This window comes from Channa argus, chromosome 18 (assembly GCF_033026475.1).
Source record: "Channa argus isolate prfri chromosome 18, Channa argus male v1.0, whole genome shotgun sequence".
NCBI lineage: Eukaryota > Metazoa > Chordata > Actinopteri > Anabantiformes > Channidae > Channa > Channa argus.
In genome coordinates, this window is record NC_090214.1 from 5,234,706 (window position 1) to 5,247,443 (window position 12,738).

The 12,738-nt window shown below is 40.6% G+C and overlaps 1 protein-coding gene across 3 annotated transcripts in view; it reads right to left on the reverse strand.

The window, feature by feature from the left end:
• The window catches only part of col5a1 (procollagen, type V, alpha 1), a 69,407-nt gene that overhangs the window by 44,000 nt on the left and 12,669 nt on the right, over positions 1-12,738 (reverse strand). For 2 of the 3 annotated variants that reach the window (XM_067483346.1, XM_067483345.1), the window contains exons 2-4: positions 8,524-8,691; positions 3,230-3,443; positions 2,624-2,786 (exon numbers count right to left, since the gene is read on the reverse strand). In XM_067483346.1, coding sequence (XP_067339447.1) covers positions 2,624-2,786; positions 3,230-3,443; positions 8,524-8,691 — 545 coding nt within the window. The remainder of the gene's footprint in view (positions 1-2,623; positions 2,787-3,229; positions 3,444-8,523; positions 8,692-12,738) is intronic. The other variant, XM_067483347.1, reaches the window with a different exon arrangement.

A 12,738-nucleotide genomic window follows, 5' to 3' on the forward strand; every position in this document is an offset into this window, starting at 1 on the left:
TCTATGCTGTATGTAAAGACATAGAGAACGTTATAGGGAGATGAAATCTATTATTTATTGTATTTCAAAAGGTGTGATAAGTCACTCAATATTTAAATATTAAAAAATATGTACGTATATAAACATCTGTATGTCTTAACAATCTCTATTCCGAAAAAGCTCCAAGAAAACAGACCAATGCTTTCTCAAATCAATGGAAAACGGTTGTTGCCGTTCATTATTTGTTCTTTGACATGCTGTTTTTCTAATACGATAAACTGGAACTTTCCAACTACTGAGTCATCTGCATTAACTGACCTGCAGGTGAAATCAAATGCATTTTTGTTTTTTTCATGCTTATCTCTTGGTTGTAAGAGACTCTGGCAAAACTCATCAGTATCAGACTAAACTACAGAGGAGAGAAGTGAGTAAGGGGAGGAGAAAGGAGTGCAGCCTGAGCATAATTTGGAAACTATGTGGCATATTTTCCATCTTGTGCACACACTGGTGCCTGTCCTGTCTCCCAACTGGCAGACACACAGTAGGGAGGGTTTTAAACATCTCTCACTAAATATCTGTCTGTTCCCACGGTAACCACTGGACCATTTCAGCAGCTCCGATAGCCGGGGAAGATTTAATTTGTTCCTGTGTCACCTAAGTCTTGAAATGAGTACGTTACTGGCAACAATACAACTACAGCCAAAGTGAAACACCAACAGATAAATGTACAGTCATTTTGTTGGCAACTGGAGGAATTTACCAGCACTCAATGAGCTCAGGAGAAATAATACCTACAACATGTGTACAATACACATAAGCAACAAAAACAACTGAACTTATGCTTCATTAAGTAGTTCAAGGTAACAATTTCACTGGCAACGTGAACATTACAACCTGTGTTATATTAAACAGTGTTGCATTTCCCCGGTTCACTGAAGAATCATAGCACTGACATAAAAAAAAAAAACCAAAAAAAAAAGCACTGCCTGTTTTTGGTTATGGAGCTTTGAAAAAATGGTTTTGAAAGAGGGCAGGAAGAGAAGTTTTTTTTTTTATATCCCATCATATATCTATCCCTCATGGCTTAGCAGTGCAATTTTAGGTGCTGTGAGGAGGTGATGTCATATTTCTTTCTTTGCTGAACAGCAGTGGGGTTAAAGGTCAGCTGGCTCAGCATCAGTCACATCAGTCACTCTCTGTTGCTAATTATTATTGAGGGCCTCAGTCTCACAGACTAATCCCCCTAAAAACAAGCACGACTCTGACAGGACAAAGACAACACTATCCCTGTGTGTTTGTGTGTCATTAAAAGTGGTTATGTTTAAAAGCCATAAATATAAACACAATAGCTTGTTATAGGCTCTATGGCAACATACAAACATATAGATTCTATGCAGTAGTTAAAAGAAAAGCACACTTTATGCTATCATGTCCTGGATATCAGGTATCTCCACGTATTAAGACTCCATAAGACTATGACCATTTCCATTAATCTCTCACAGCCTGCCACAAAGCTTTTTTACACGTAAAAAAGGAGAAAGGAAGAGGTAAAGCCCCTTTAAAAAAAAAAAAAAAAAAAGCTTGTTAAAAACCTCTTCAAACATAAAATTTTGCAGCTGATTCAGACAAAGAACACAGACGTTCAATCCACAATCACAAATAAAATACAAAAACACTTTGACTAACAGGTTTTAACTGCTTAGCAGCCACAGTGAGCCAAAGTCAATTTAAAACAACAACACACGTAGTTGAACAGTCAACAAATGTAGCACAGATGGAAAGGGAACAGAAAGGAACATGAAGTTCTTCTGTGGAAGATGTGGAATATCTGACGCCTTAAATTAAATTTGATTTGTGAATGTGTGCATGCGTATGAGTGGGTGGCAGAGGTTGGGGGATCCCATGTCGGGAGCTAAATCCATACATCCATAAAGGATGTGGCCACTACCACAATCATCCATGCAGCGTGACACGAACGTGGGTATTGGGTCTGACCATCGTTTTCGCCACAGCTACATGTGTGAATGCTAAAGTGACAAAATCCCATTGGCTTTTATCTCATATGCTCAACTTTAAATCAAAGTGAGTTTGGTTTGAGCTTCACCCTCAAAACGGGGTGGTATGGACAATCGTTTGGTTGCGCCTTAAAAATGGCTTGCTTTTATATAGGGAGATGCAAAAATACATGAGTTGTTAAATATATAAATCAATTTGCTCATCCCACTTTGCCACAATCACGTTCACACAGAGTCACAAACATAACAAATGGGAAACGGTAAAGTGAAAAGCTAGTGTGGATCTGGCAAAAATGTCACATATACAGATCTAAAGGGTGCTAGAATATAACAGAATATCGAAAAATACAATTAAAAACGTCCATCTATCCATTCTTTATCTCAACATTCATACCTAGGGGTAATTAGGAGTCGCCAATTAACCTAACATTGGGCTGTAGGAGAAACCCCGAGGAAACCGGTGCTTTCATGAGGAGAACACGTAAACCCCAAACCGTAAGGCCACAGTCAGCAGGTAGATTTGAACCCAGAACTTTCTAGCTGTGGACTGGCAGCCTTCACCACTCCACCATTTAAAACACATCGAAAACATACATATCAAGATTCCCAAAGTACAGTGAAGTGCCTACCTCAAAGACTTCTTCATCAAGTATTCTAGTTCCAAAAACTATAATTCCTTTGGTATCAATCATGGGGTTGGGGCTACGGAGCAGCTTCTGGGTGATCTTCTTTTTACAATCCAGAATAAGGGTGATGGTCTGCTTATGCACACTGATGGCCACTCGATGCCACCTACAAGAAGAGGTAAAGTTAATTCTCACACTTACCATGTTACATGCTGCCCCTCCACCACTTGTAATTATGTCCCATTTTGTTTTCTAGAGGGACAAAAAAGCTAATTTGAGTTGTTTTTGGAGACATAAATGCCATTCTACACCAATATCCCTCTAAGTCTAGAGATTACATGTGAAGGTAATATGAAATTGGGCATGGTTGCACGTTGCTAACAAATCCTCTGCAAAAGGGACACCTGGTTCAGGTGCTGCTTAAGTGTTAACACACTAAACCAACTACAGATCACTTCATCAAAGCTGAACACATCCACCTGTGGTCTGATCAGAGGGGCGGATGCATAACCAAAAAGAAGCTGCTGATATTTGTTCATTTTTTGTTAAGTGTGCTTTAAATTGAAGTTATTGACTGATATTCCTCAAGCCGACAACCGGTCCACTTACTTTCCATCAGCTAGGTTGACTCCTCTGAAGAGGGGGTAGTCCTCGGGGGTGGGTTTGCCTGTCTGGTCCTCGTACAGGAACACGGGAGAGCGTCCAACTTCCAGACCGAGCTGCTGGATGCCCTGTTCATTGTACACAGACAACAGGAAGGACTGGCTGCCCTTCTTGGGCTTCATTGTAGCCATGATGGAAAAGTCCTCTGGGAAAGCATCACCTGGCAGAAAGGGTGGTAGGTTGGAAAGAGAGAGAGAAAGGTTTTGGAAAGTTATAAGTAGCATGAGCGATTCATCATCACAACTGGATTCAAACACTATGTTTGTTCAGGATGCTGTAACTGCACTATTATTCCAAGAGACAGACAGTGCTCGCCTGTGACAAGAGGGAGCATTATTATTATTATTGCAACCTCTAATGGCAAGGAATGTTACAAAAACAGAAAAAGATCATTTAGTTTGGATAAACTGTGATGGCTTTAAGCACTGAAAGGAAACGATTTGTGGAATGGCCAAAATGTAAAAGGATAGGTTTAATCTCAAATGTTGAAAGACTGGTCGGAGAGAAAAAACCAAAGTCAACAGCAAACTTTTGGGAGCATTTGTGGGAGCATTTCCAGCACAGCACAGGACAAGAAGCATAATGACAAAAGCATGTGATCCGGAGAGACTTTTGAACTATTCTTGAAACCCCTCATCTCAACTTCCCTCTTCTCCCACAGCTGATTGACCTAACAGACACTGAGACGCTCCAGCAGAGAACTTGAGAAGAAGAAGGGAGGGATTTTTTTTTTTTTTAACAGAATAAAAAAATTAAAGAGACATGTTTATGGAAATGCAAACAGCAACGATGTGTTCAGCTCCATCTGCATGGCTCCCCTGTGTAGCTTCAATTATTTCCTCCACTTTGCTAAAGTATGGAGTACATCTGCCAGACAGGCTCTCTTAGTGGGGTGTTCTCAGGTCCCCAGAAGGAGGGCGGGCTTTCCGAGGAGACTGCTGCTCGCTAACATCGAGGTCTGACTACAATTTATGCAAGCACAGCCGATTCATCTTTCAGTTTAGAAAATAAAGAGCCAGTCTGACTATATTGAAACCACTATTGTTATGAGAACCAGCTATCTGGATTATGTTTCACATAATCAAAGAACCCACTTGGAGTCCAGTAGCAATCCCTTGTTGTTCTATAAGTGCAGAACAGAGATTTCCAGACGGCTGTAAAATAGGGGCGGGCTTTGTGGCTGCAGTGGTTTGGTAGCACCTCAAGCAGCCATAAAAACCCCTCACTCTGCTACGGGAGGCAGGCTGGAAAATGTTAAATTGCAGTGACTATGAGTTGGATATCCAATCAGAGGTTGTGGAAAAAAAGGTTGCCTCAGAGGAAATGTGGTGCGAAAAAGGGAGGTTAGGAAAAGAAAGAAGAGAAAAGAAAGGTGCTCAAGCAGCAAATTTTGACACCATCCTCCATTCACTTCATTTTTCCCTCTTCCCACTTTTTTTTACTCATTCAGCATCTGGATGTTGGTTTGCCTTCCTGTCCTGTCTTCCTGCCTTTTTCTATCATTCCTTCATTAATGCCAGGCATCACATCACATCATGTGGGGAGCACATGCCTTGGCAATGTTCACTCTCAGGAATCCAGCTTGGCATCATATGAGAAACATTGCTTTAATTGACAGATGCTTCGGCAGGACGGTGTACGGCTGCAGGAGAGACAGAAGATTAGAAGCAAACAAGACAAAACACCCTTCAAAAAGCCTTCTCACGTGAAGGAGTTTGAAATGGAAGAAAGTTGCATGAAATCATTGGTGGGCAGAGTGGTGAGTGTTGAAATAAAGTGTTGCAGTAGGATGGTGGGAAGTGCCAGAAAAAAATAAACCAGATGAGGGAGCGTTTGTCACTATATCTGGCTGCACATGAGCCACATTTGTCACAGAGACAATGACTCAGTGCTGGCTCAGGACACGCTGTTTGTGTGGAGGTTGAGGGGTCAGCTTAAAAAAGAAGCATCGGGAAGAGGGAACTGGGGGAGGAGAGAAATGAAAAAGTCTTTAAACTACTATTTACACAGTAAGGTTATTTATTTGTACATTTCTGGGGAGTAAAAAAAACTAAGGCGGAAGAAGGAGTTTAATCAAAATTCAGAATGGAATAAGGAGAATTGTGCATGTGTGCGTGTGTGTTTGGGGGGGGGGTCCTCTGGATCAAGTTTCTCTGGAATGTGTCTCTCAAACTGCTGCTGCTACTTCAAGCCACCAGATGAGCGATACCTTCATTCCTTATTTACTGTGTGTGGGTGTGTGTGTGTGTGTCTGTGGGTAGGTGTGTGGGAACGTTGTGGGAATGGAGAGCCTGTGGTGTCTTGGGAGTTTGGGCTGGCATCACCGCCATCAGTGTCAGATTAAAAATGTCTGGGGAAGACAAGAGACCAAAAGACAGCCTCATACATCTCAACCAACAAATCAGGCACATTCCATTATTTTCCTCTATATAAAGAAGATTATTAAGAACAGCTCAAAAAGAGGCAGAACGTCTTGCGTCCTGTACTTGGTCATTCAGTCATCACAGTGTCCAAGTCCCCCTCTTCTGTGTGAGCTAAGCCAAGTGCACCTTTCTCTCAGTGTAGGAAAGAATAGAGTAAAAACGGCAAAGAGATACAAAGAGTGAGAACAGATGGAGATTGATATGAGTGGTCTGTATTCCAGTTATTGTCAAAGTTGGCACAAGTTTGTCAAATTTAAGGTTCTTATATAATCCAGCAACTAAAGCTCTGTGGTTTAAAAATGCTCGTTCACCACCAGCTTGAATCCTGTTATTTTACTCAATGGTTAACAACGTTGTTGTGTTTTATAAAAAAAAAAAAGTATAATGGTTTGTAATAAAACTTGGTTTAGTCTGTTTCTTTTTTTTTGCATCTCTCAGCTGACCAGAATTGAGATATGAGCAGACAAAATGTAATGATGATGCATGTGGGAGAGGGGCATTTCTAAGATAATAAATACATGCAAAGTAAGCACAGCAGTCAACACTGCCCAAGGATTTATATAGTAAAATATTTCACATCTGAGCCACATTTGCTATAAGATCACCATTATAGCTTTTACAGCTTGTATTCACAGCTTGGCAATTTGGATTTTACTGCATGCTGCAGTACAGTGCCCAAACCATAGGACCAGTGCCCCCTAGCCACAGCAGACCAGGTGCACAGACCACCTCCTTCAGAGAAAAGCTATGAGCCACTGCATCACTCTTTCCTTGCTGTTTGTGTAAATGCTGGCTGACAGGAGTGAAAAACATATTCTTCATAGACTTCCAGAAATTAGTGCCAACTGTATTTACTCATACATGCTAGTTCCCACAGATGTAGCTGAATCTTCTCTAGAAGGAGTTAGTAGACTATTAGTTTAGGACTCTTAAGACTGCGTTTTGGGCATAAAGGTTAAATAAAGCTTCACTGGCCTTTTAATTCACTTCACATGGAAATGGTAAGAAAGGATTCTTGTGTTTTCAGTGCCTCAGTAGTTTTAAATGAATCATCCCTTCCACATGTTTGCCTAATGATTGCATGTCTGCACTTGTTCTGTTCCAGCAGAACATCAGAAACTGTCAGTGGCTACGGGGTCATGGGCCAGTGTGTTCTCAACCAAAGCGACTGTGGTTTTTATTATCGAATTTATAGTCGTAACCAAACAAGGATGTTTGCATTTTTCTATACATTGGGTTTTTTTTGTTTTGCTGAGTTGATCATTGTAGGCAAAGTGTAGCTCCAGGCTTCCAGCCAAAGTCATAATTCAGTAGCAAACTTAGTCAAGGGGGAAAACGAGATGGATAAAATGATCTCACAAGTTTAGCTGCCTCTGGAATATATTAGCTGTACATTCTCTTAATGTCGAGGCGAGACAAGGACCACATCACAGACACTGGTGGTAGATTTTAAGGCCTCCAAGCCACAGACAGCCAGTTATTCTGTTTGCACCTTAAGACTGTGTGGTGCCTGTTGTGAACTTCTCCAAGTTGGTCTGTTTTATGTAGACTATTATTTTGGATGATCCAGAGTAGCATGTGTGTAATTACAGAATGTGTACCTAAACACAGATTCTCATGGGCCCTGCTGTCATAGAGCTTCAAAGTGAGCAGTATTTGTTTGATTGGAGAGCATGATAGGGCATGAAGGCCACAGGAGCCCTGTGGCTCTATTTTAAGCCCAAAGATGAGCCATGACTTGGATTAAAGGTCCACAAAGGCCAATGCAAACGTCTGAGACAACTATGAATGGGACTGTCATCGAATCTAAGATTTGTGTCAACTTAGCCCACAGGAAGGTTTTTATTTTTCTTTTCTGCGTCACAACCACATCAGGGATTTCTTTAACTTTAAGCTGCAGAGCAACCAATTTAATAAAACGTCATTATTTTTTTACTGCGTACAGTAAAGTACAGTCTCAGGTCTCACCAGACCGACATGAGATGAAACCCAAAGGAAGAAAACAGAAGCTGCGCAAGTCTAGGAGAAATGATAGAGGGAAAATGATGCCGCTTGAGGGAAAATAAAGAGAGAGGGAGGGAGAAAAGTGACGAAATGTTGCTGAAGAGGGAGGAGAAAGTAGAAAGCACTACTGCAGCGCACCACAGAGCAGTAACTCAAAGCCACGTCAGCACAATGGAACCAGGCAAAAGTGGAACCCCAGACTTCCCACCCCTCTACCACCCCTGTTTTCACTGCTCCTCCTACAGCATCAAATATTACAGGGCTGGATTTTTCATGCATCTGGTGTGTGTTTTCACAGATGGAATTAGCATGCATTATCTTTATTTCCCCAATATTGTAATACGGGTGAACAGGCAACAGGGCTGGCACAGTTATTAAAACTGCGCACATGTGCTAGACATCATGCTTTAGTAGGGGATACAAAGGGGATTGAAAGATAAAACAGCAGCTATAACCTGACTAAAACAATATAAGGTAAAATATTCATGTTACAAGAGTCAATAAAACTGCTACCTGAAGGGGAAAGAAAGGGAGAAGCTAGGTAAGAGCAAACACAATCTGCTTTCCAGGCATGTTTAGATGTTATTTCTCCCCGATTTATCACAATTTGGGATGCGAGATGACAAAGTGAGTGATTTATCAGAAAAAACTTCTAGAGAAGCTTAAAGATCCTAGAAAGGCCATGATTCTGTAATCAATAACATTACGTGTACTATGTAATGACATTAAAATTAGACTTGAACTAGTCTGATGCCTGAAGACAAAAATCCAGAGTAGAGAGGTACTGAACACTGTGTCGAGTCAGATACTCACCTGGATACAGCTGTTTTGTAGGGGCACTGAGCTGGGCATCTTTGGATACTCTGTAGGCTACATCAGGTCCTTGTGATGACCTCCGATGTGAACAGAAACCCGATGTTTTTGTAACACCCTCAGGTAAACTGTGAAAATCTAAAATCTTCAAGAGGTCTGCTGGTTCTGCTAAAGGGAGGAAAAACACACACAAACAGGAAAAAAAAAGTTAGATGTATATTACTTTTTTTTTTTAAATGGTTGACAAGAAAAAAACAACCACACTCACATTTAGCATTTAACCAAAGTCTGCACAGTTGTAGGCCAGACTTTGCTAAATTTACAGTCAATATATCATATTGTTTATACAACACAAAATAGATCCACCCTTTTTACAAACAGCACCAACTTTCTGCATATTAAGTAAGCCTTAATTATGGCCAAACTTCTACCGTTCCCTATATTTTCTGTGTTTTGCTGACTCAGAAGTACTAGTTACTCAGCAGACTTCACTGTTGTGGTTCAGAGCAGATTTTAGGCGCTAAACAGAGATGTGCCCATTTATAGATCACTATGATCATGGGTTACACCGGCAGAAAAACCCATCCTTCCATCCATTTCCCTGCAATGCTAAATCTACCGCTGCCTCCCTCTGGCCACAACCGTGCAATTAGCACACTTGCAGGCCGGTCGTCCCGGGTGTAACCAGGCCACCGCAGAAGCACACTGGGTCAGAACAATGTAAAAAAGGTTTTGACCCAGGACCGCACTTTCAGACGCCAAAACCACCCAGGACAAACAGCTGTTCCTCCAGCCAGATGCACACATAACAAGTACCACAATGGCATCCATTAGCATCCAGCCTTGTCCCAGCAAAGATAAGCACAGAAAAGGAAACTAAGAGTTGTGTATATAGGAGCAGACACATACGGAGGCTGGCTGTTAGGATGTTTTAGAAGAGGGTAAACACCGAAGAATGAAAGGAAACTAAACAGAGAACAACAGAAGGATTTTATGGCACATGAGTCGAAGAAATGAGAGCAAGACAAAGCATGAATGCTATGATATTCTCTTCAATGCATTTTTGTGCCACTCGTGTGCATGTCAAAGGCAATCTCTCACATAAGTATAAAAACATGCACACACACACCCCCCCCACACACACACACACACACACAGGTACAGCAGTCGTAGTGTCAGGCTACAAAGACCACACACGCTGTTCAGAAGGGGAAAAAAAGTCCAATAGCCCTATCCAGAGAGTGAAAGGGCTGCTGGGAAAGGTGGAAAGGTGAACAGGCAGAGCAAAAAGCTGTTTGTACGTTGTGTGTTCCCCTGCAAGGACTTCCAGCTGGATTTCATTACACATGACTCACGTGTAATGTAGACCAATTTTAAAAAATGACATTCTTAAACAGAGCTCTCCATTTAAGAGCACTTGGCTGCACAAGTTTACAACTACAGCTGTAAAGGTATTGTGGGAAAAAAAAGCTTCCTCCTCATCCATCTGAATGTATTTTGCATTACATCTTATTGACCTAATATCAGCAAGACAACCAGACAACTATAGAACGTATATTGCAAATATTTAGGATCACAAATTGATTAAATATGTTGGGGTTTTTTTGGTTAAAATATCTATCCAACGACTAAAACACAGACATCAGACATGAAGTATCGTTGAAGTTTCATCGAATGATGAACATAAACACACTTGATAACAGTTTATACCTGTTTATACACAACTATTACCACAGCAGTCTGGAAAATGTCTGAGTAGAGAAAATATGAGTTTAGCTTCAGACAAATGTTTGTGTGTGGTAAATTCCTAATCAGGAAGAGCCCTCACTCCCTGTCCAATTTTATTATTTATTTCAAAGTACTACATTTACATTTAAATGTACATTTTATCCAAAGCAACTTACAAGGCAAGCAAAAATCTAAGTCAACACAATTCTGTGAATGTGGATTCCTTCTGAAGGTAACATCACTTTGCAGGATACATAAGGCAGGATCAGAGGTACAGGCATGTGTAATAGAGAAATATATTAATATAAGCACCACCCCCACTGGTTTTGGCCTTTAGCTATGTCAAAACAATAACTGCATATACATCGCTGGAAGTGCATATTGCAGGGTGACAGAGCCTCTGAAAAGTGAAGGGTCTCTAAAGAAAAAGACAGCTTTGTCTGTCATCAGCTCCTAATGAAGAGGCACGAAGAAACTCACCCACCAGCCAGTGAATGTCATCATTTACACTGATGACAGAGGTTTACTTAATGAGCTCACCGCTGAGAGCACCGCCGCGCTGTAATAATGCGAGTCAGTCTCTGGTACTAACGTTCTGTTTGATTCATTGATCCAAATCTGTGTTCTACACAGTCTTTCTTTCTCTCTTTTTTGGGTCTTAACCTGGAAGACCGAAAAAGCTCATCCTATGATATGAAAAAAAAGAAATCACGATGCTCACAATTCATGCAGTATGTCTCTGCATTTGGAGCTGTTGCACTGGCCCTTTAGAAAATGGAGTTGAACTTATAAATTCATGATTAGGCTCATGAACGCCTTTTGTCTTATATAGCAGTAGTTAAAAAAAATGTTTAGTAAATTAAAAGTTAATTTATTTATTACTTTTATAGTAGGTAATAAATAGATTTTTAATTTATGAGCATGTCAATGCATAACAATCTGATCTGATTTAATAGACCAATACTGTTTGCTCTCAGATCAAATGCGGATACTTTTTGTACTTTGTACTTTGTTTAGTCTTGATTTACAGCAGCAGCCCTTGGTGGGCGTCGTAAACAGATGTTACCTGCACTTTATGGCAACAAATTTAAGGATTTTAAGATTGGAGCCCCACAGCTACAGCACGTGCAAAATCTGCAATGCCACCATTTCATGGGACAGAAATATGGATGGAACTTTTAACACAAACAATATGATAAGGCATCTAACAAGAAAACATCGGACAGAATATGCCGGAGAGAAGTTTAACGTGGGGCCAAAACATTTGCAGGAAAGCTGACTGACTTTATGGCTTCAGACTATATATCTGTGTAGAAAATGGTGTTTGTCACAGTCTTCTGGAGGTTTTGGAGCTACGGCATTTAAGTTCGTTTTTTGGGTCTATCCGAACTCAACTGATTACGCTAACTTGACTGTTCACAAAGAAACTGTTTTTTGGGGGGTTTTTTTGTTAGGTTTTTTTTTTTTTTACATTTCATATCAGTAGATCTCTGATAGGATTAGCACCAATCAACAAAGATCTAGTTAAATGCTTAATCAAAGCATATAAATTTTAGCATAGTTATTATTTCATTAAACCCGTCACAAAACGTAAACTGCTTGTAAAAACAGTTTATACTATAACTGCCTACAAGTTTACCTCAGCCCACTGAATGCCCCCGCTGCACTAGTTGGATGATGGGGGCTCGGCGGCACAGTATAAAAGTAGGAAATCTTGGCTAAATGTTCCAATGGAGCATGCTGTAATGCCTTAAATGTACTCCTGTAGTCCAGAATTGCAACATGGAGTTTAGAGGTTTCATTAATCTACTGTAGCATCTGTATTAGACACACCTCTTCTAGGAATTCAATAATCAATACAATCCAATTTGAAAAATCAGTTGGAGTTTCGTTGAGTTCCCACAGAATGTCTGTGGGAAAGAGACGGGGAGGCATTTTCTTTTCAAACTGTTTTTAACAGGGACCATGGTTGACCAAGGGCAAATCTCAAAGTTTTTCCCCTTTTCTCAGGCAGCCACAAACATTCACTGTAAACACAAAAGCACTCTGCTTTGGCAGATAATAATTCCCTTTAACCTAGCACATTATCCATTGGTAAACAGAATAATCAATCATTCGGATGGTTACAGACAAGAGGTCAATACAAAAAAATGGGAAAAAAAACTTCATAATAATTACACTTAATAACTGTCTAAATGATTGAACGCAAGCTACAGTATCACAATCTGACTTGTTAAGTCTGTGATTCTCTGACTGGTAAATCCAGCCAAGGAGCCACTGCATCCAAGCCCCTTTTTTCCATGTCCTCGTAATTCATTTTTCTGTGGCCCCACAGTCTCACCAGTACCTTATATGGATGCAGCCATCGCCTGTGCCCTGCTATTAGAGTTTCTGGACTATGTTAGCTGACGTAATCAAGCTAAAAGTGCATCCCTCCCTATTATACTGAGATAGGTGTTAGACTACTTGAGGATCTTTCTGTCAACA